We start from the raw sequence: 24,057 nt of genomic DNA, 5'->3' as shown, positions 1-24,057 counted from the left end.
GTGCATGGATGGGAGAAATGGAGCCATAACCAGCCTACTTCTATGTCCTGTGAGCCCTGAGTTCTGCCATGGACATCTGATGGCTGCTCTAATAGGCCAGGGGTTCAGCCTAATATAAAATCAGCCCCAGGATGGGGTATTGAGGGTTTACAAAGGTGGGTTAAAGCTAGAACTCATCAAAAAATTGAATAACATAGTTGGATAATAATTGACCTTCTTTCCAAACTAAATTTTGCACAGAACATTTTTGTTGCTGTCTATATTTTTCTAGCTTTTAAAAAACAAAACGTTTTATTCAATGTATTTACTTAAAAATGTTTTTACCCCACTTCTCTATTTAAGAGATTCAAGGCAGCTTATAAAGTTTTAAAATGCAATATAAAGTAAAATACAAGATCGCAACAGGGGGCATAAAACCTGCTAAGACACTTCAAGAGGAGGGGGGCCTGTGCGCGCACACACTCACACTCAAGCACCAGTAAAAACATGGGTAAAAAGGATGGCTTTAGCCTGGCAATGGAACAGTGGCAGCATTGGCACCAGGCAAAAATTCCAGGGGAAAAAATTCCATAACCTGGAGAACAAAGGCTGAGAAGACCCTGCTCTGCATAGATGTCAGCCTAATCCTCCCTTCCTCTTTATTCCTTTTCTAGGGGCAAAATGAACAAAGGAAAACATAGGAAAGGGAGAGAAATAGGGGGAAAATGAAAAATACTCAGTTTTCAAAAATTGCAGAATGTTTAGGGGGAAAAAAAAGAAAACTTCTTGTAAAACTACTCACAATTTTGTGCTCACCTCTGTATAAAGCCACCTTTGAAACACTCCCAAATGTATCTCAGCAGAAACTCAGGATCAGTCCTATGGGTCTATAGGATCAGATAACCAAAAACTGCATAGTTCATTTACAAAATGGTTGTGGTTAGTCCTCCAACTGAAAGAAAAAGTAGGTTGGTTTTGGAAAAAAAACAACAACACACCAAAGAACAACATAGCAATCTGAACAAAAATGGCAGAGGAACTTAGAATCATAGTCATAGATTTGAACTTCAGAAGGGCTCATCAGATCATCTATATATGATGAGCTTCCTAAATATCACTGGTCACCAGCACCACCCACACAGACCAAACTAATCACTGGCATACGTGTATGTAACTCCACTGAAGAGAAGCCATGGATGAATAGGGCAACTTATCTTCAATCAAATAGAGTTGATTGAATTCCTTGCATTTTGTCTTTAAAAATATTAACCTTATGCTGGTTAGCATGAGAAGCCAGGCATATTCATGTAATGCAAGTCTCAACCTACTTCTTGCTATTTAGTTAAGTTGTTTGCACTCATATTAATAAAGAGCCATCAGATAGTTTGTTACCAGCTATGGATGCAATCCTGCTTGTATTGAAGCCAACTGAATGGTAAATCTTCCACTGACTATGGCTTTTAATGTAAGGCTTTTTAAGGATCAGGCTATAAGCCTGGAAGAAACCTTAATCAATATAATTAATGAAAAAGGGCTGTGCTTACACCCTGATGGGGTGTTTAAAGGAAGTAGGAAGTACCTTAGCTGACAGGAGAATTATGACCATTTATTTAAAAACTGTGCACCTCCACTCGTGAAACATAAGCTACCTTGGATGGCAAACAGTGTTCCCTGAAGCTGAATGCTTTGACAGCCACCCAGGAGAGATGTGAATGCCACCCAGCTGATTAGCAGAGCACTCACAGCCTTCCACAATCATCTGCAAATGCCTCAGTGCACATAACAAAATGTATTCCACACCTGGCTGGAAAAAATTGGAGAAAACATTGATGACCCACCCTAAATTCTATGCAATACTTACACAGAGTATATTTCATAAATGAATAAGAATATTAAGAGTCCAATCCTACATTCCGGTGCATCCAGAACCTACACTGAACACAGAATTTGGGGAGCACAAGGGCAATACCAAACTCAGTTCCTGTAAACAGAACAAGAATAATGATAAATTGGTAACATGTTACTACAGAAGTTTGCAAACTGTTAGAATGTCATTTTTAGAGAAAGATTTCAAGAGAAACAGGATAAATTCCATGCTCTGTTAAAATACATTTTTTTAAAAAATTCTACAGTCATATGGCACAATACTTGGAATGCAGAGTAAGTAGATTAGTCAGTGCTCATGTTAACTGCAGAGCTACAAAAACAATCTAGCACCGTTAACTCTGGCATTACTCCTTCCAAAACTGTAAAAATAAATAAAATAAAAAGGCTCTTTTCACAATAATAAAAAAAGAATCAGCAGTCTTCATATTCTTTCAGTTCACAATAGTGGAAACCTATATGGAACTCTATTTTGATAGATAAAAATATTGCATAAAGTTAACCACATGCTCTTAGCTGAGGCAAATTACTATCCAATGTACTTGTTCTTTATCTAACATATTGAGAAAAGGTTTCCTAACAACACAATAGACTGTAGTGGATATTTTTAGTAACCTGATAGTTTTCAGATCACTCATGTATCTGCCAGAAGTAAGCCACACACAAGAATGGCTATAATTGTAGCTGCTGAGACTATCCAAAAAATATTTATCTAGGCGCTATGTGTGTATGTGTGTTTGATAGAGAAAACATGAGTGCAACCTTTGAGGAACCATGTGCGATACATGTCCTTGATCAATTTTTTCTCTGTTTTTTTCTCTGAGTCCTTCTAGAATGAAGTATCACACGCACTTCAGGGAATCCACACAATATTATGGAAGTGTTAATAATCATTTGTGCCCAGATGCTTTGGTAACCATAAAGGGCCATATGTTTCCCAACTCCGCAGATCATAACAGGCAGCATAGAGAGGTGGAAATTGAGCTGGGGAATGGAATGGAGACATTAGGCCATTAAAATCCCCCATGGGGGCAACAGCATTGCCACAGAATCAGTGCAGGGTTCAGAATGCACATGTTTTGGATAGAGGGCAGCTAGCCAGAAGAAGATTAGCTGTGGAATATTCACTCTGCGCTGCATGTTCTTACTGATCTACACAAAATGCTGTGTTCATTTTTACTTCTAAGGGGTAGTTTCGAAATGTAATTCACTCCCAAGGCAGGGGAAGCAGTAGCAGTACAGCCATCCAGCTGTCTGTGCTGCTGTATGTGGGGTGTCCAGGAGGGCACATAGAGGAACTACCAAAAATGATGACCCAAAATGCAGGATACCTCATGGATCCTCAAAGTTCATGCCACTGGCAGGTCAAATCCCTTAAAATTTCTACCTCACCATTAATCCTTCCCACAATAGAGGGGAAAGTGGAACTGCTTTATTTTATATATTGTACTCTACGGCTTTAAATGTAAGTGTGAATGTAAGGTTGTCCCTTCTCCCCAAAAATTTGCATCAGGGCAAGAAATGGAGCCTAATTCTCCATGTATCTGCTACACAGCATAAAAGGCCACACGAGGCAGACTGGACTGGATCCAAAAGCAGATCTGGTGTTCTAAGGGGTTCCTCTGATTGGCATAGTGGCCATGAAAAAACTCTTTGCCATTGCTGAGAAACCTCCATTGTAGGAACTGGTTAAAAGACAGGAAACAAAGGGTAGGAATAAATGGTAAATTTTCAGATTGGAGAGGGGTAACTAGTGGTGTACCCCAAGGGTCAGTCCTGGGACCAATCCTTTTTAACTTATTCATAAATGATCTGGAGAAAGGGGTAAGCAGTGGGGTAGTAAAGTTTGCAGATGATACAAAACTGTTTAGGATAGTCAAGACAGAAGCAGACTGTGAGGGACTCCAAGAAGATCTCACCAAACTGAGTGATTGGGCAACAAAATGGCAAATAAAATTTAATGTGGATAAGTGTAAAGTAATGCACATCAAAAAATAACCCCAACTATACGTACAGTATGATGGGGGCTAGTTTGGCTACGACAAATCAGGAAAGAGATCTTGGAGTTATCGTAGACAGTTCTCTGAAAACTTCCACACAGTGTGCAGCGGTGGTCAAAAAGGCAAATAGGATGCTAGGAATTATTAGGAAAGGGATAGAAAATAAGACCCAGAATATCTTACTGCCCCTGTATAAAACTATGGTATGCCCACATCTTGAATACTGTGTACAGATGTGGTCTCCTCACCTCAAAAAAGATATTTTGGCCTTGGAAAGGGTTCAGAAAAGGGCAACTAAAATGATTAGGGGTTTGGAACGGGTCCCATATGAGGAGAGATTAAAGCGACTGGGACTTTTCAGTTTAGAAAAGAGGACACTGAGGGGGATATGATAGAGTAGTGGTCTTCAACCTTTTTACACTCAAGATCACTTTTTAAGTCTCAGAACAGGCAAAGATCTACTGCCCCGCCCCTTCCTTGAAGCCCCGTCTACATTTCATGAGGAAATCTAATGTAAACGTACTGCGCAGATGCGCAGTTCAGAGAGGGCTCAAGAGCTACTCTTAAAGCCCCTGAGATCTACCGGTAGCTCGCAATCTACTGGTTGGTGACCACAGTGATAGAGGTATATAAAATTATGAGTGGTGTGGAGAGGGCTGATAAAGAAAAGTTATTTATTAGTTCCCTAAATAGAAGAACTAGAGGACACCAAATGAAATTAATGGGGAGCAGGTTTAAAACTAATAAAAGAAAGTTCTTCTTCATACAGCGTGTAGTCAACCTGTGGAACTCCTTGCCAGAGGAGGCTGTGAAGGCTAGGACTATAATAGAGTTTAAAGAGAAGCTAGATAATTTCATGGAGGTTAGGTCCACGAAAGGCTATTAGCCAGGGGATAAAATGGTGTCCTTAGCCTCTGTCTGTCAGAGGCTGGAGAGGGATGGCAGGAGACAAATCGCTTGATCATTGTCTTTGGTCCACCCTCTCTGGGGCACCTGGTGCTGGCCACTGTCAGTAGACAGGATACTGGGCTAGATGGACCTTTGGTCTGACCCAGTATGGCCGTTCTTATGTTCTTATGTTCTTATGAACATATTGCAGGAAAAGAGGTAGCGTGAGAGATCATGGCCAGAGCACATTATTATCAATGGACAGAATATATTTTGTGAGCAGTATGAGTGAAACTGAGTATGAGGCTTTATGAGCGACAAGGGGGGTGAGGTGATATCTTTTATTGGACCAACTTCTGTTGGTGAGCGAGACAAGGATTAAAGCTTTCACAGAGTTCTTCTTCAGGTCAGAGAACTATAAGGTGAAACAGATATTTTAGTAAGCATAAAGGTGAAGTGGCCCTTTAACACTTCTCTAGACATATGGGGGAAAGGAGAAAACAAAAACTTGTGGGAGGGGGAAAGGGTTATGGATTGTTGTAATAATTGATGAACCCAGTATGTCTATTCAGTCCATGACGTTTGGTGTCTAACATACTTTGAATTTAAGCCCACAGGCTTGCCCTTTGAAGACGAGAACAGACAGATCAGCTATAGATTGATTGCACTATGACAGGTGATAATGTACTTTTGTCTTTTATCATTTTTCGGTGTGTGTTCATCTGAGAGCATAGTGGTTGTATCATTTCAAACTAATAGTTGTTATTTGAGCACAGAGTGCACTGGCTGGGGTACATCAGGTGTTGTGATAGACATAGTGGAACCCATGAAACTAGAAAGGTGTGAGAGCATTGATCATTGTAGCAGTGGAACTGTGTCTGAAGATTTTCCATCTGTTGGGTCCAGTGCGGCCTTGTGATGATGTGTTTTGGTCTGTGAGGAGCTTGCTTCTGATGATGATCTTGGAGACGGTGGGGAGGGGGGTTGTTTGAAGGCCAGAAGAGGAGGTCCAGGAAAGATTTCTTTCAGGATGTGGTCCCCATCAGGTTGGGGTTGTAATTATTTAAGGATGCCTTGCATGGATTCCAGTATGGGGTAGTAGGTTACAACTTGGGATGTGCATTCAGAGGGGGGTATTATTTCTGTACTGAAGTGGTTCTTTTTGGGTATTGTGGAGGGCCTTTCCATGATGTGATCTACTTCTCTGATGGAGTGTCCGTCTTTGGGGAAGGCAGTTTGAGCATGGTGAATATCCTGGACTTTCTTCTCAGAGCATATTCTAATGCATTTGAGTGCCTGGCTGTAAATAACCGATTTTTGTGTGTGTGCGTTTGGGGAGGTAACTGGATGCACAGTGGTAGTCCATGCGTTTCTTGTGTATGGCTGTCTGTTGTGTGCCACCAGGTGCATTGGTGGGAGAGAGGGTGAAGCAAAGGGGACAACTGTCCTGGGGCCTGGCAGTTCTAATGAGCCTGAGGCTCTTGACTGCTGCTACTGAAGCAATGGCAGCACTCAAAGGCCCAGGCTCCTTAAATTGCCACCAGAACACCATGTGATGTGCTCCAGGTGGCTCTAATGGCTGGGGGAGGCAGCATGCATACTCCAGGTGGCGCTGATGGATGGCTGCCCCGGCCCTTCCACCCCAGGCTCCATGCCTTTCGGGATCACAGAGCTGTCCCTCCCCACGCCTTGCAAAGGGGCTGTCAGCTCCTCTGTGTGCTGTTGAACACCAATGATGGTGTTCAGGAAGTAGATGTTAATGTGGGAAATATTCCAGAGCGTGTTTAATGGATGGGTGGAAGCTGTTGAAGTTGTGGTGGAAATCTATGAGTGAGTTTTGGTTATTGCTCCAGAGAATGGAAATATCATCTGTCTCCCAGATATGTCATTGGTTTAATGCTCATTTGTCCAAAAATTCTTCCTCAAGGTCAAATATTTGAGAAAACGGATTTGTGCATGAACATGCAATGGCAGAAAACACCTACCTCTTCTTGTCTACCAGAGGGGTCCCCATAAAGCCAACAAAGCCATAGAGCTGTGTTGATTCACTACTTTCTTACTCCAGACTCCACTGCAAAGTTGGCTTCAGAGATCTTGTGAGGAAAAGTAGCCCTCTTCTAGCTAACCCATGGAGAGTGTGAAAGTAATCTCTTTTCTGTGGCACAAGGAGTTTTGCTGACATAAGGAAGTTCAAATTGCCACACCCTATGTAGCATAATGTGTTGCAGACTTTGGGCAACTAGAAAAAAAAGATGAGCAGAGCTGTATGGAGGATGGAAATTTGTCTTCATGAAGCTTTTTGAAATTTTGACATTTGTTTTCATTACATTTCAGAATGACACTGAAAAATTTAAAAATTCTCTAAAGAATTTTTGTAAAATATTTTGAGTCAATTGAAATGTTTTGTGGCAACAAAATCAAAATTTTTCATTTCAGTCTTGACTTTTTTTATATTGTAATTTAGTGTAGTATAATATACATGTAAAATTTACAGATTTTGAACCAAAAGTCATTAAAAAAACCCTGAATGTTTCATTCAAAAAATGTTGAAATGTTTCGATATTGTCAGAATTTTTCCCCTCATTTTTTTCCTAGACAACATTTTGATGAAACTGACATAATTTCAAAGTGTTTCAATTTTGACAGAGCTGCATTTCTATACTAATCTATACTTTATACTACAGTATAAAAATTAGTGATAGCAAACACAAGCACACTTCTAGGGACAGGTGAACAAGTGTACTTCAGAGTTCTTGGCAAGTTCAGTAACTGACAGATGGTACAAAAAGTAGGAATGCTGATTCAATGGTTAAAGACATAAATCTAGGACTTCTGTTCAATTCTCTATTGTGCTGAAGACTTCCTCATGTAGACATACCCAAGCTAGCTGTTGAACTCTGGTTATCAGTGAGGTTAGGACAGTATGGGCTGTACAAATCCTGAGTGATTACTCAGTCAGGGTGCGTCTACACTTGCCCCCTAGTTCGAACTAGGGAGGCAAATGAAGGCGACCAAAGTTGCTAATGAAGCGTGGGATTTAAATATTCTGCACTTGATTAGCATAGTCACGTCTGGTCGCCATTTTGGAAACTGACTAGCCCGATTTAACTTGCCGCGTATAGACGCAGTACTCTGAGAAAAAACCCTTAACTCGAATTAACTGGTACTCCTCTGGCCTTGTTTAAGGGCCCAAAACACATCAATTGTACCTTCTCCTTTCTTGCTGGCTTCACAGTGGGCCAATGGTGCACTTGCACTGAGGCTCTTCTACTGTGAGCTGAAATCACTGTGTTCTGAGGGTAGCCTGGTACCATACTGCTAGGCTACGTCTAGACTGGCATGATTTTCTGGAAATGCTTTTAACAGAAAAGATTTCCGTTAAAAGCATTTTTGGAAAAGAGCGTCTAGATTGGCCCGGACGCTTTTCTGCAAAAGCACTTTTTGCGGAAAAACATCCGTGGCCAATCTAGACGCGCTTTTCCGCAAAAAAAGCCCCAATCGCCATTTTTGCAATCGGGGATTTTTTGCGGAAAACAAATCTGAACTGTTTTGCGCAAAAGGGACTTTTGCCCGAACGGGAGCAGCACAGTATTTCCGCAAAAAGCACTGATTTCTTACAGTAGGAAGTCAGTGCTTTTGCGGAAATTCAAGCGGCCAGTGTAGACAGCTGGCAAGTTTTTCCGGAAAAGCGGCTGATTTTCTGGAAAAACTGACCAGTCTACACACAGCCCTAAAGAGCTGAAATCTACTAAGAGCTGAAATCACTGTTGCTGAGCTACTAGCAAAGCAGTTTGTGGGGGTGACTGGTGGATGCAGGTGAGCGGCTGCCGGGGATGACCAATGGGCGGCCAGTGGAGCAGCTGTGGGACCTACCAGCTAGTGGCCGGGGAGTGTGGACCGAGGCGGGCTGGCAGAGCAGACACTGGAACAGCTGGAGCGGCTCACAGAACAGCAGGTGGAGTGTAGCGGAGTGATTTGTTTCAATGGCGGCAGCAGAAACCTATAGAGATGCGGACCTGCCAGTGGACCGTGTAAGGTGTACCAACTCCTCCCCCCTCCACTGCACCCAGGTTGGGATGGTAAAACCCTGCCAGGTGAACTTTTGAACCCTGGGGTGGCACTGACCCAGCACAGAGACTTTTGGGGTGTTGGACTTTGGGTTGCTGGACTCAAGAGACTTTTGGGCTGTTGGACTTTTGGGGACCTTGGGTGATTTGGGGCTGGGGGGTGGGTCTTTGCTCTTGTCTGGTTTATGAATCTCAGTTGTGGTGTTTTCCCACTTCAATGCTGATGTCGGTTACCTTGTGTTATTAAAGATTTGCTGCTATACCAAGGCTCTGTGCTTTCGAGAGGGGAAGAATTGCCTCTTTGAGGCACCCAGGGGTGTGTGTAAGATTTCCCAGGTCACTGGGTGGGGGCTCGAGCCAGCATTGTATTATGTTGTTGGGAGGAGACCCCTAGATATTGAACCTGGCTCTTGCTGCAATTAACTTGTCCTGGCAGAAGGATTACAAGTCTAAATATAGCCAGAGAGATGAGAGCCATGCTGACAGGAGAAGCTCTCCCATCAACACAGTACTGTCTACGCTGGGCAGTAGGTGTATTTTTCACAGCTCTGAGCAATGTAGTTATACTAATTTTAGAGTGAGTGTAGACCTGGCCTCTTTGTACCTCAAGTCTGTAAATGGAGATAATCCCTACCTCACAGACACAGTGTGAGACTATATGTATTAAAGACGGTAGGTGCTCAGAAATGGGAGTGATTTGGAGGGTGAGCTATAGTCTTTGAAGTAGGATATTGGGTTCATGGACTTGCAGATATGACTATGTAGATAAAACAAGTTACAGGGGAAAAAAAACCTAAACACTGTGTCATTGATTTTTTTTTCTTCTAATAAACTACCAGGACCTGAAACTTGCTAGTGGTCACCAGATGGATGGCAATACTGTGTCCAGTTGACATTGTAGAGGGATTTATGCTGATGGAATGTCCTGCAATGGAACTTGGTGAGGAAAACAGCGTGAGTGTGAACAACACTGTATATGTGTTTATATTGTTCCAGAAGCTTTCTTCGTCCTCAGTAATGGGAACAGCCATTTCTCCAGTTGCATAACTCTATGGAAATATAAGTTTTATGCACACAAGAATTTTCAAATGTTGCTTTGGGTCACAACATCAAAAAAAATCAATGTAGAACCAGTGGACGATGATGGAATCAGCACCTATGTAAGCATCTTACTATACTCATCTTTATAATAGTTGAGTACAATGAATGAAGGAAAGAAGGAAATCAGCAGTAATATTGAAAATGGTTAAAATGTCTACTGCACATACTGGATTAGAAATACACCTTTGGTCTCGGTTTTCCTTCCTTTCAGTTTCATGCTACTAGCACACAGCAAGCACTGAATGGTCCAACTGTTATTCCCAACAACCTTATGTAGGGCCTAATCCTGTTTTCACTGTAGTCCCCTATGAATTCACTTGGAGTTGAATCAGTACCCTAGAGCTTTACTTGTACTGTCAGTACCCTACAAACTGGTGGGGCCATGGTTAAGTGATTTCAAACAAAGCAGTTTCACTTTGGCTCTGAACAATTGTGGGAACATTTTTAATATAAATACATGAAGATGTGGCGGGAGAAGAAGATTTTGGCTTCGGTTTGATTTCTTTAGCCAGGTTTGTTTGAATTCTGCAGATGTCTTCTCTTTTCCTCACACTGATCTTATATTCTCTCCCTTCTCATTCTCATACTCCTCTGGAAGAACCATTTTCCAATGTTGCTTTTCACACTCTCTTCCAGCAGAAGAAGCTGGGATGTTAGTGTCCTTCTGATAAAAAACAGGACTTGCATCCTAACCATGGTTGAATCAGACTTTCCATACGTGGCGATTTGTTTACCAAAACTGTTGCTAAATAGCAGTGTTGCAGTGTGTGTGTATATTGTGGCTTACAAAACATAAAGCTCAATATTAAATCATGCTTTTTCAGAATAGCAGTTACCAAGCAAGGGGGTGGGGGGAGAAATAGCTCATACGGTCATCTGTACCACCTTACAGACCAGAACACCATGGCTACATCTAGACTGGCATGATTTTCCGCAAATGCTTTTAACAGAAAAGTTTTTCCGTTAAAAGCATTTGCGGAAAAGAGCGTCTAGATTGGCACGGATGCTTTTGCGCAAAAGCACTTTTTGCGGAAAAGCATCCGTGCCAATCTAGATGCGGTTTTGCACAAGAAAGACCCGATCGCCATTTTTGCGATCGGGGCTTTTTTGCACAAAACAGTCCTGAGCTGTCTACACTGGCCCTTTTGCACAAAAACATTTCCGGAAAAGGGCTTTTGCCCGAACGGGAACGTCAAAGCATTTGCGCAAGAAGGACTGATTTTGGACAGTAGAACGTCAGTGCTTTTGCGCAAATTCAAGCGGCCAGTGTAGATAGCTGCTTTTGTGGAAAAACTTGCCAATCTAGACGCAGCCCATCAATAAGACCGATATGCAGAAAAAGATAGTACTGTATTAACTCGAGGTATATTCAATGACTTACAACTCAGCTAAAGTCAAATTTTGCTTCTAATAAAAACAATCATAAAAACTCCATTGAATTCACAAAGTGCAAAATCAAGTTCCATGGGTTTGCAAATAGCTGAAATAGAAATCAGCGGCAATAGAAATATTTTGTGTAGAACTGTGTACCTGACATCCACAGAATGTTACCAAAAGGTTTGTCAGTCACTTTTGTTGCCAAAGAATTTACAAAAAGCACCAACTTATGCGTCTAATTCTAAAAATATAACATTTGTTTCTTTTCTGAAGATAGCTGAAATCAAAACGATGAATGCAGCAAAATCAGTATTGTGAGACTGGCTGAGAAACCTTGCTATGTTAGATGCTCTGTAGCTTTTCAGTCACATTTGTATGGAGAAATAAATTAATTGTGACTTGTTCTGCTCTGTAAAACTTTCCCTTCAAATAGTCAAAGCAAGATGTAATACAATACATTCATCTGACGAAGTGGATCTTTGCCCACAAAAGCTTATGCTCCAACACTTCAGTTAGTCTATCAGGTGCCACAGGACTCTTCGCCACTTTTGCAGATTCGGACTAACACGGCTACCCCTCTGATACTTAATACATTTTTCTATGCATCATACAGAATTTAGATGTGTTTTGAGCATTCTAATTAGAGCTGAACAAATAATAGGAAAACTTTCCATAAATATTCATTGAAATACAAAAGAGAATTTAAATTTGTCTGTGTTCACAACTCTTTTGTGTGCACCTTCTGCAAACATTTGAGTGCTCAAAACTGACTCTCAAAAATCCTAGTGCAACTTAACTGTGTTGTTTAATCACATAAATAATCCAGTCAGGAAACACTATATATTTTGGATACTCACCCTGAATGCTTTAAAAATAATCTGGAGATTAACAATTAACTGAAAAAGTTCAAGATTAATCAACAGGTTTTTTTCATGAGCAATTCACAAACAGAAATTATTTGTCAGAAACTATTGGCTCAGGTACCTTGTAATAAATCTTTACATTGTGCTCTTTTCAAACTACATTTGTTATTTAAAGAGCTTTTTTTAAAATAATATAATTAACCATTAGCAGATTATAGTATGTGGCACTGACAAAGCATTACTCAGCTCAAGATTAATGTCCTGTCCTTCCCAAAAGACTGGAGTGCCCATATTCTCCCAAAATTCCTTTCTCTTCCAGTGTTTTTGTTAAATGCTCCTCATGGTGAGACTGGCATTGGCTGCTAGCCAGCCAGCTTGAACTTTAGTTTGACAAATGTATGCTGATATGAAGAATCACACTACAAGTCCAATCAGTTATCTTTTTCCTCATCTTAATTCTTTTGCACACATAGTTCCATCCACTGCGAAGTTATTATTCAAAATGGCTGCTGGCACACTCAAACTTCAGATGACTCCTGGCTTCCTTCTTTAAATGCTTCCTCCCCCATGCCATTTATAAGAAACACAACCAACAACTGGATTTTAAGAAGATTTTACATTACAGATGTCTGTATCCACATACCCTGCATTGGGGCCAACCTTGGAAATTCAAGGTTCAATAATATAATTTTAATTAATATTGCTTAGACAAGACAAGTTTGATTGCTCCTTCTTTTAGTGGCATCAACTGATTCTAAAATGAGGTTCAAATAATAAAGCACATCTAATTTACAAAATTGTCCAATACTGTTCCCTTTTTTTAACATATGTGCATAATTAGCATTAAAAACTAATTCCCAAAAGACACCATGAACTTGCTGGATGAACTGCTTATCTGTTAATGCTTTTATCTATTCACTAGTTTGCATTTGATTATTTGACATTTGATTTTTGTAGGAGTATAGCCAGATTCCATTGCATCCTTGATTGAATCTTCTCCTGGGAGGGCAGGGGAAAGAGTTTTATCTACTGTATTATGCTCAGATGACTGCTGTTCTTCACTGCTGTTGCAGTGACTCAAGTCAAGTCTATCCCTTACATTCCAGCCCCAAGCAGCTTCGGGGTGACTTGCTGTTTTTTGGAGATGCTGGATGAGATAAAGCTGCAACAGTAAGGAGCCTCATTGGGCTCTGAAATGACATGCATTCACTAAGTGGCAGGAGTAAGTAAATTCTACTAGCAGAGCCTTCCCACACACAATACCACAATCTGTATCTTTGCAGAAAGTAACAGAGAGGTAGCTGTATTAGGCTGATCTTGGTAAAACAAATAAAGCAGTCATGTAGCACTTTAAAGACTAACAAGATAGTTTATTAGGTGATGAGCTTTCGTGGGCCAGACCCACTTCTAGAAGTCTTGTTAGTCTTTAAAGTGCTACATAACTGCTTTTTTTTTGTTTTGCAGAAAGTGTGTGTCTGTTACAATACGTTTTTCTCCTAACCTGTGTAACCTATTCTTATAATCTTGTCCCCATGTTTGATAGTTGCACATTGTGTTCTATTCACATCATCCTTCTTTTATACTTATACAAAAATCTTTTGCCTGCAGTGCAGTACCTTTCTCATTCACTGAAACTATGCATTACTCAATCACAAATCAGAGGGAAGAGACATATTGGTATTATTCTCTACCACAGTAGGATTATCGCCTGTAGCAGCAATACTTTGTACAGTCAAACTACAGGTTGGACCTCTCTGGTCTGGCACCCTTAGGACCTGACTGGTCCCAAACGAGGGAATTCGCTTGACCAGATCACCTTCCCTCCCCGCTGCTGGCCCCAGCTGTCCCCCGGCCAGGCTACCGGGCTGCTACAGCCCTGACAGCCCGGACTGCCACAGCCTGCTATCGAGGCTGCCAAGTCCCTGGCCCCAGCACCACTATCTAGGTTACTGTATCTCCGGCCCAGCCCCCGCTATGGCAGCTGCCACATCTCCGGCCCCGTTACTGCAGCTGCCGCAACTGCCACATCCCTGACCCTGATACTGGGGCTGCCACAGCCTCTGCTGTGCTACCAGGAATCCAGCGCCGGTCCTAGCCCCAGCCCTGTCGGGCTCCGAGCTGCCAACCCTCTTGCCACTGGGGCTACCAGCCAGGACTCCCTGGTCCAGGAAAACCCATGGTCCTGCCAGACCACAGATGTTGCCAGATGAGAGAGTCCTGGATTTGGAATGTCCAACCTGTAGTGACTGGACACCCACCATTTCCCCACTCAAACAGATCTTAAGAAAAAAATTCTGGATATTCACCCTAATTTTCCTCTTTTTTAATTTTATTCCAATATCCCTAGTTACTCTGTGGCTTGTTCTGTTACCCTAAATTGTTTCTGTCCTCATTCACATCCTTTAAATATTTGCAGACTTCTATCCCTCCTCATTTATTGTTGTGAAAATGACACATATGTATTTAGTTGTGTCTTTCCTCATAAGGCAGCAAAGTATGAAGCAGGGGTTTCCAAACAAATTCATAGACTGTACTGCATCCTCAATGAGATACTGTGCTAAGAATTACCTCCTTTCCCATACAGGCTTGTGAAGCATCCCTGTATCTACTACAACAATTAGTTGAAAGTGGGAAAGTTACACTGGGTACATATTTGTATATTTTAACAGTCTTCAATGTGAGACACATGTTCACCTGGTTTTTGTTTTATTTTTTTAAAACAAATATTGCTCTTCATTTTATCTCACTTTGCAGGCAATACGGAGGACCGCCAATATTATCTAATCAGCACACTTCTCCGGTAAGTGATCTGCAATCTACAGTCCACAGTTTGGGAAACACTTGTGTAAAGGAATGAGCAAGGATCGAGAATCAGAAATTCTTGAGTTCTAATATTGAATTACTTTATTAATTCCCCACCCGCTTGGTAGAAATGGGCATACTAATACCGATCTCACAAGGGTTTTGGGAGGATTAATTAGTTAATATCTGTACAACCTTCAAATATATCAAGTACTATGAAATTTCTAAGTGTTACTTACTTCATCATTCTATAGAGAACTCAAACCAGTTATGTTGCTCTCACCAGAACTCTCCAATTTGTCACACATTTCTGGCAATGAGGTATAGAAACTAAACAAGCAAAAATGAAAAGAAGAGGTTCCTGGGGCCACAGGCTATCACAAAATAAGGCCCTAGATCTTGAAAGCATGCATGTAGTAAGCCGTAGGCCCCTGAGCAGTTCCACTGATTTCATATGCATACAGTTAAGCACATGCATAAGTGGTTTCATGACTGGGCCTAAAGCTAGACTCAAAGCAAAACTAATCCACAACAGACATGGAGGAATGCAAGCAGCACAATGGAACCCCAAAGAAAGACGCTTGTAGGTTTATTTTTACTTAAAACACGCCTAATTTACATTAAAAGCAAGTAGTTCTGTGGCATCTTACAGACTAACAAAAATATACCATATCATGAGCTTTCGTGGGTAAAACCCACTTCAACTCTGATGAAGTGGGTTTTACCCACGAAAGCTCATGATACAGTATATTTTTGTTAGTCTGTAAGGTGCCACAGGACTATTCATTGTTTTTAAAATTGCAGATTAATATGACTACCCCTCTGAGACTAATTTACATTGGGATTTCTAACAGTTCCCTACTATGCATGTTGCATTTTAGGCAAAAGTATATATTTTGTTTATTTTTCTTTTTAATCAATGTATAAACACCATTGCAGTTTAGGCCAAGCTGTATTTTCATACCCAACTCAGAATGTTACTTCTACACAGTAAAGTGAAACACTGCTAGCACCACTCCTTCCTTTCCAGTACAGCTGGTCAAACAGTACTTGCCAATAGTTTGGCTGATTTTGGTTTTCCTAGCCAACCGATGAATAACTATTCCCAGTTGTTTTTCCATCTTTATAGACGATTAGATCCCATTTGCCCAGCACATTATTTACAAATATAAAATTGTTTGTAACTAGTGAATAATTTCTCTTACTGTTTTCCATGGCAGCAGCCAGGCACTGGAACAATATGAGTGAAGGTGCTGAGAGCCACTGAACCCCACTGTAATTCTTGTATATGATGGAAACGTCAAGCCAAAGGGGTGCATCCTCAATCCCCTCCACGCCACATCATGTAAGCTGTTGGCTTGGGCAGCCACCCAGGAGAAATTCAAATGCCACTCAACTAATTAGCAGAGCGCCTACAGCCAGCAGCATGTGTTTCTACTGGTGGGCTAAGTCTAGACTGGCATGATTTTGCAGAAATACTTTTAACGGAAAAGTTTTTCCGTTAAAAGTATTTCCACAAAAGCGTGTCTAGATTGGCAAGGATGCTTTTGCGCAAAAAGTGCTTTTGCGCAAAAGTATCTGTGCCAATCTAGACGCACTTTTGCGCAAGAAAGCTCCGATGGCCATTTTAGTCATCGGGCTTCTTGTGCAAAAAATTTAGGTGCCTGTCTACACTGGCCCTCTTGCGCAAGTATTCTTGCGCAAGAGGGCTTATCCCTGAGTTGGAGCATGAAAGTATTTGTGCAAGAAGCACTGATTTTGTACATTACAAAATCAGTGCTCTTGTGCAAATTCAAGCGGCCAGTGTAGACAGCTGGCAAGTTTTTGCGCAAAAGCAGTTGCTTTTGTGCAAAATCTTGCTAGTCTAGACACACCCGTGGTGCACACTACAAAATGTATTCTGTACAAAGATGGTAGAGATTAGAGGAAACATAACCGGCTACGTCTACACTGGCCCCTTTTCCGGAAGGGGCATGTAAATTTCACCAGTCGTCGTAGGGAAATCCGCGGGGGATTTAAATATCCCCCGCGGCATTTAAATAAAAATGTCCGCCGCTTTTTTCCGGCTTTTAAAAAAGCCGGAAAAGAGCGTCTACACTGGCCCCGGGCACTTTTTCCGGAGGATCGGGGCCAGTGTAGACGCTCTTTTCCGGCTTTTTTAAAAGCCGGAAAAAAGCGGCGGACATTTTTATTTAAATGCCGCGGGGGATAATTAAATCCCCCGCGGATTTCCCTACGACGACTGGTGAAATTTACATGCCCCTTCCGGAAAAGGGGCCAGTGTAGACGTAGCCAACTCAGTTTAATGTGGGCAAGCATAACGAAACCTGGGACCTCTGGAGCTTTGTGCATGGTCATCAATAGCCAGGGGCAGCCTGTGAGCCTAGGAAGGCTAGGCAGCTACCTAGGGCACCACTGGCCTGGGCACCCAACAATGACGTCAAGGCCATTGACAGCCGTGCAGGCAGGGGCACCGACTGTGCTGCCCGCCTAGGGCGCCAGCTGCTGCAGCCGGCCTCAGGCTGCTCCTGTCTACAGCAGGGGTGGAAAACATATGGCCCACTGGTTCCAGTCCCTGGCTTGCTTGGATCCAGCTCCTGCACCCTCCCACCCGCCCGCTCAGACCCCACATCCCAAACCTGTTTCCTGGAAGCCCCTTCCCACACAGACCCTACCTCAGAGCCTAAGGGGGCGAAGGGGGGGGTCACAGAATCTACTAGCCAGGGCTAGCTAAGTTCTGGTGTGTGAGGGGAATGTGGGGAGTGTCTTTCTGCTTCTCAGTTGAGGGCCACACCAGGGAGGATTTGGGGGGTTGGTTTTTTGTTTATTTGGGTTTTTTTGCTTTTCGCTGATTTTTCTGTGGGTCAGCAGCCTGCCCGCACCCCTACTCTACCAAAAGCCAGCTGGCTCTCAGCTAAGGCTATGGGGTGAACTCATTCTCTCGCTCTCTCCCTAAGTGATCTAAGTGCCACTACATGGGGACAGTGACCCACATCCATTAGTGCCATGTGGGAAGCCAGGGGCAGCGGGTTCCCCATCTGGGTCTCAGCCCAGTCCTTTGCCCCTGCTCCCCTAGCTCCTTGTAGAGCGAGCTGGGCGCCCCCTGGCCAGGCCCCGGCTCGCAGGGGCCCCGCGCTGCAGGGGAAGGGACTAGATGGGGGGGGGAAGGGTCTGAGCCCCAGCCCGTGGCCCCTGCAGCGGGCGGGGTAGGGGGGCGCTCGCCCTGCGCTGCGCTCTCCTGCGCCCGCCCGGGTGTCTGGTGTCTGGCGCGCGCAGCCCCGCCCCGCCCGCGGGCAGGGGGATATGAAGAGGAGCCGCCCGCCCAGCAGACAAGTTGCCGGGCGCGCAGCGAGGGACGCGGGGCAGGGCGGCGGGACTCGCTGCGCCACAGCCGGGAGGGAGCCCGAGCGAGTCCGCCCGGTCCCCCATGAGCGCGGGCGGGCAGCGGGGGCTCGGCGCAGCGGCTGCCCGGGCGGGAGGGTCCGTCTGCACCTTGGCCGCCTGCTGGCGCCCCCCGCCCCTCCTGCCCGCGCTGGAGTCGGGACCCCTGGCCTGCCCCCCACCTGCCCGCGGCTCCGGATTACTGGCAGCTGCAGGGAGCCGAGGAAAGAAGGCGGGAGGCGGCGGCGAGCTGGAAATGTCCCTTCCTTGCTGCGGCCGGGTGCGATACCTGCTCCTGGCCCTGCTCCTGCACGGTGAGTGCCCGGGGAGAGCTGCCCGCCGGGGGGGCTAGTGGCTCCTTGTGACGGGCCGCGGGAACGGCTCCCGTGTCCCCGGACCGCTGCAGGGGAGCAGGGTGGGGGCGGGGGAGCAGTGCCGCATTGTGCTGCTGGCCTCCAGGCAGGGCTTGAATACGACGGAGTTTTGCAGGGGGGAGGGTCGCTTCCAACTCGCTGAAGAACCTCAGAAGAGCTGTCCCCCCCCCCCCCCCCGCCGCCCCGTGTAGGGTTTCCAGCCTGGAGCCTGCGAGCTGTTGGGTGCTGGTGGTTGTTTGTTTTAAACCCAGACCTATATTGTGGGTGACTCTCGTGATGTGGCCAGAAACTGCAGGGGGTGATGGACTAAGCTAGGCTCATGTGTGGGGAAAAGTTTCGTGGGTGTGCAAGGCTGCGTGTCTTGGAAGCGGGTCGTCGCTCCACATGATGTCAGGCTGTTTTGGTTTTGCTAGAAATCTTTCTTTTAAAAAAAAAAATCTCCATGCACCTCTACAAAGAGGATCGCATGGAAGGTGCCCCACCATCCGCTCTGGCACTGCATCCCGACTGGGAGTCCAGTCTAATGCTGCTTTAGGAGGCTCTGAGTAAAATCCTAACCCCTAACGATTTCAACCAGAGTTTCCCTATGGACTACAATAGGGCCAGGATTTCACCTGCTGGCTTTTCCTAAGAAGTGTTATTTAGACTTGGGAATATTTATTGAGCGAGATTTGAGACAGATTAGATAAGAGTATGTTTAAACTTAAACAACACTAGACTGTTTGTTGTTTTTTAAGTTTTTTCCGGTTACAGACTAACTCAGCTACCCCTCTGAAGCTTTTAGACTGTGTTTAGTGCTCCTAAGAATAATTTGATTTAAAACATAGAGGCTCTTTTTGGACTTTAAAATATTCCCACTGCTCCTTTGACCCTGCCTAAGCATGTCACTAAACTGAGAGCCTTCTGAAGCAGCATTGTGGTGGCAGCAGAGTTGAGTTAATTTAAGTGATATGAGACAAAATGATTAGAGCTGGATGCACGTAAATCCACTTTTAGATATCCAATTTTCAGAAGTGCTGAGCACCACACTTGCAGTTTTCTTAATTGACAGTTGAGGGTGCTTAGCAACAATGAAAATTAGGCTGTTTAATTAGGGGCCTAAATACATGTATATAGCCCTCCCTTTATGCAGCCACATTTTGGTGACATGTTATTCTGAAAGCGTGGCTCAGCCTGTTCCGTTACATTGGCGGTTTTAAGGACTGCTTAATACTGAAGTATTTTGCAGCATCCAGCCTTCTTCAGTAAACTTTCTCAGGTCCCAAAATCTACTTTTAAAAGGAGGTGCCTCTTTCAAGTATATTAACACTGGGTATCTCACTGGATCCAGCATTAGAATAGGGAACAGGAGTCTGAACTTTAAAGTTCTTAACATTCACTGTTTGGAGTGAGGATTAAGTCTTTCTTTATGTTTATACAGTTTTAAGCTAAACAAACTGATGGTACTCAGTAAATAATAATTTCTGTGTGTTTTTGTTTTTATAGAGAGCATTTGCTCACCTCCCTCAGCTCACCTCCAAAATATATAGACTATGTAAACAAGTCCAGTTGAGCCAGATCTGCCTAGATGCCAAGGTGTACCTTAAAACTCTGTGATCTGGAAATCTAAAAGTCAAAATGGAAGGTTTGAAGTTGGAGAGTAAAGAGAGAAGGTATAATTATAGGGTTAGACTGCCAGCCTCATCTGCTTGGAATTACAGAGCAGTTTTAAACTTTGGCTGAAATGAGAAACAAATCAAGGCCAATGATCAGATCAAAATAACAGCTGCCAAAATTAGATGAAACAGGAAAATCATCTATTTTTTCCATCTGCAGTTACGCATCACATAACAAAATATACATTGTCAAATATTTTCTAAAAAGAAATAACTTGTTTGTGAACATATACAGATCAGTAACATAGGGACTGGAGCTGAGATTAATTATAGAAAACTATTTTCCCCCTTGGGCTGAAATAGAAACAAACAATTGGCTACAACACCCAAAGATGTAGTTTAACCTAAAATCTAGTCTTTACCCATCCTGTGCTTGATTATAATATCTAAAAATTCTACATGTACTGCAAGACCTTGGAGCTTTTTTCTTGTGGGTCATCAAGTCATATATGGCATGTCTGAGAATAGTTAGCCAGTCAATACACTGTAGTAGAAAAAGACTACTAACCAGGTTGGAGGACAGTAGTGCAAAGCTCTTTTAGATCGCATGATTCTCTCTGTCAACTGGATTGTGTTTGGAAATCCAAGAGTGAATTAAATGTGTATGTGTGTATAGAAATAAGAATTAAAGCTTTTATTTTCTCTTTTTAATTCAAAGTATTGTTAGTTTTACTTCTATTAAATTAACCATGCAAATGCAGTACAAGATTTAAACTCCTATTTGCACTGCAACATAACTCTTAATATTGTCAAGTTAAATTTCTGAAGAACTTGTACTCATTAGTCAAAATGAAACCTATAGAATGTCAGAAGAGGTTTGCAGCTGGAAGTTGTCCATTATCAGTATTTTCTTTGCTTATATGAAAAGCCACAAAAGTTTCAAATGTCAAATGCTGCAAACATTCAGCTCCAGAAAACCTGATTAATCTGAAATGCAGTAAAGTGGATTCAAAACAAAATAGCTAATTTGTTTTGCAACTGTGGTGTATCAGAGTATTTCTGAATGTTAATATTATAGTAATGAATTTGAAACATTAATTGGTTCCTGATATGATAACATTTGCCTCACCAGAATATTCAGTCAGGACTGTTAGACTTTTAATGGCAGAATTGTTTATGCAAAAATTAATACATACATAAAAGTTCTCCAACAATGTCACTGAAAATGGTTGGATAGAAGTGTTTATTTCCTTTCTTGCTTCATTCCTTAAAATATAATGAAATTTGTAAGAAAATATGTCCCCATATACATAGAGATGGGCAAGGCTTGAACTAAGTGGAAGTGAGCTATGAGATGTATGTTCCCCTTAGTAAAATAATTGAATTCATTTGAGAGAGGATAACTCAGAAAGAGTTACCTCTGTTCAGTAGGTGGATGAAGAGAAAGATTAAAAATAAACAGTGTGGGTTGAATTCCACTCTCAGTTAAAATAAAGTGTAAATCAAGTAACTATTTATTTTCAGTGGATTTATGATAAGTTTATACTGGTGTGACAGAGCTACATGTATATGCAGTACGTAGAATATTTCAATCTAGAGTAATAGGTTATGTGTCTGTAAACTTAAAAAAAAACCAATGCAAATGATAAATACCTGAAATAATTTTCTTTCCCCAAAACAAAACTAATACTCTGTAATTGGTGCAACTTTTGTACAGTAGTTATATGTGTGGTATAAGTTTCCTATGAACGAACTGCATGATTGCTTTGTTTGGTAGAGGATCTTGTTCTGCTGTCCTGTTTTTTATTCTATCTCCAGTAAGTTTAGTGAGTTCTGCATGAGGTTTTTTTCCCCCTAATTTGTATGTAGTATAGAATAGATGTGTGTAGATCTGAATTTTGGAGATGCCCAGGGTGTAGGACATATGTTCACTTGAAAAAGGGCAAAGTCAAAATACTTTACATCTTGTGTTACACTTGAGGTCCAATTTTCCCTCCTGGAAGTCAATGGCTAAGCTCCCGTTGACTTTATGGCAGCAGACTTAAACCCTTAATGGTTCACAGAAATACACATTTACTTTTTTCTCCCCATACAGTTATGAAGGTCAATTCTAGTGTATTCAGCATTATAGAGTTCATTATATAAAACAGGTGAAAATATTTTATACAAAACAGAATGTGAAAACAACTGATTTGAACCCAGTTATCCTCCTGTCTCATATAGTGGAGATAGTCTCTGGTTTGTTGTTTTTATTTATTTAATATCCAGCACATACATGCCTTCTGATAAATGGTTCTTAAGTTACATTAAAGGGCACTGTCAATAAATTTATCAAATTTAAATTAATGTTATACACTAGCTTATAATAAGGATGTGAAAGGTTAACTGGCAAGCATTACTCTATAGGTGATGTTTAGTAGTTCCGGATAGCCAGTGGGGGGCTGGAGCAGCTCCCTGCCTGCTGCAGGCAGGACACTGCTCCAGTCCCATTGTGGCCTGCTGTGGATAGGGGCTGCTCTTGTCCAAAACATCCCCAGTCCACAGCGGCCCGGATACCCCACAGGCAGGGCTGCTCCAGTGGGTGCTGTGACCTGGCAGCAACCCCAGCCGCTGGCGGCCAACAAAGCCAGACCCAACGCAAGGGGCTGGGAGCCAGGAGCCAACAACAGCCCCAGTGCAGGGTTAGGGATGGGAGCCTCACGGGCTGGGGACTGCTTTATCCAGGTTGGAGCAGTCATCAGCCTGGATCCCACTTTAGTCAGTTAACTGGTTAAACATGAAGTTAAATGCTTTAAAGAAGAGAGCACAAATGCATCTACTTAAAAAGGCAAAACATTTCAGTAGATAGCTATAGGGAGGCCTTGAGTTATTACTGATATTACTCAATTGTTGATTGAAACAGGTGTTTTGGAAGAGTAAGGATTGAAAGCCTAACTCTCCAAGGTGCTGAGCAAACTGGTTTCACTAGGTTTTTGAAGTTTTTAGGCCCCTAAGAGAGTCTCAGACTTTTTTTTTTTTTTTTTTTTTTTTTTTGGTACTGGCCATTGAGTAAGGACTTCTGTTATTAAATGGTGCAAATCGTGAACATCTAGTTCAATCAGCCTTGATGCAGTCTTTTTCATTGTTCTATCTTAAAATCCTTGTCTTGTATTTCTATTCAATAACTTCATTATGAACTAGGCATGTCCCTCTAAATTATTGGTCTGCAAACAGACCAATATCTAAATACTATGTACACACAAGAAAGATAATAGGTATGTACACTGTTATCTTTTACAGTTGTAAACTACAACCTTCTCTGTCCCCAATCCTTTGTTTGTTATCCCTTGCTGTGTTATGTCTAATTTAAGTCCCAATCCTGTAAGAGTCCTTTGAGGTATAAAACAGTAATAGTGGAGAAAAACACTGGTAAACATAGATACATCTGTTTGGCAAAGGAATATGGTATTGTCCATTGTAATTACATAAGTTTGCATTACAATTAAAAAGCTGTCCCACATCAAGAGATAACTAATATCTGTTAAAGGCAGTTGACTAGATGAGTAAAGCTAAATAGTTAATCTAGTTGATTCATCTGTTTGAAAGATTTTTATCATTTCAGGCAAGTTCCAACTCGAAAATAGTTTGCAGAAATAAAATACTAGTTTTAAAATTAATTCCCTCCAATGATGTAATGCTCCTGGATATAGCACCTGGGCTTCCACAAGAGGTTGTTTGTGTAAGAACATACTAAAAGGAAACTATAG

The 24,057-nt window shown here is 42.4% G+C and overlaps 1 protein-coding gene across 2 annotated transcripts in view; it reads left to right on the top strand.

Moving 5' to 3' along the window:
- The first annotated feature begins 18,282 nt into the window (after positions 1 to 18,282).
- The window catches only part of APCDD1 (APC down-regulated 1), a 46,552-nt gene continuing 40,777 nt past the window's right edge, over positions 18,283 to 24,057 (top strand). Inside the window, 2 exon segments of one of the 2 annotated variants that reach the window (NM_001286890.1) lie at positions 18,420 to 18,450; positions 18,522 to 18,656. In NM_001286890.1, the coding sequence (NP_001273819.1) occupies positions 18,599 to 18,656 (58 nt within the window). In that variant the 5' untranslated portion in view covers positions 18,420 to 18,450; positions 18,522 to 18,598. 2 annotated transcript variants of the gene reach the window in all.

Source organism: Pelodiscus sinensis, chromosome 2 (genome assembly GCF_052426305.1).
Source record: "Pelodiscus sinensis isolate ZL-2025 chromosome 2, ASM5242630v1, whole genome shotgun sequence".
NCBI classification, from domain to species: domain Eukaryota; kingdom Metazoa; phylum Chordata; order Testudines; family Trionychidae; genus Pelodiscus; species Pelodiscus sinensis.
Note: the sequence above shows the minus strand (reverse complement) of the source record. Positions and strands in the feature narration are given on the sequence as shown.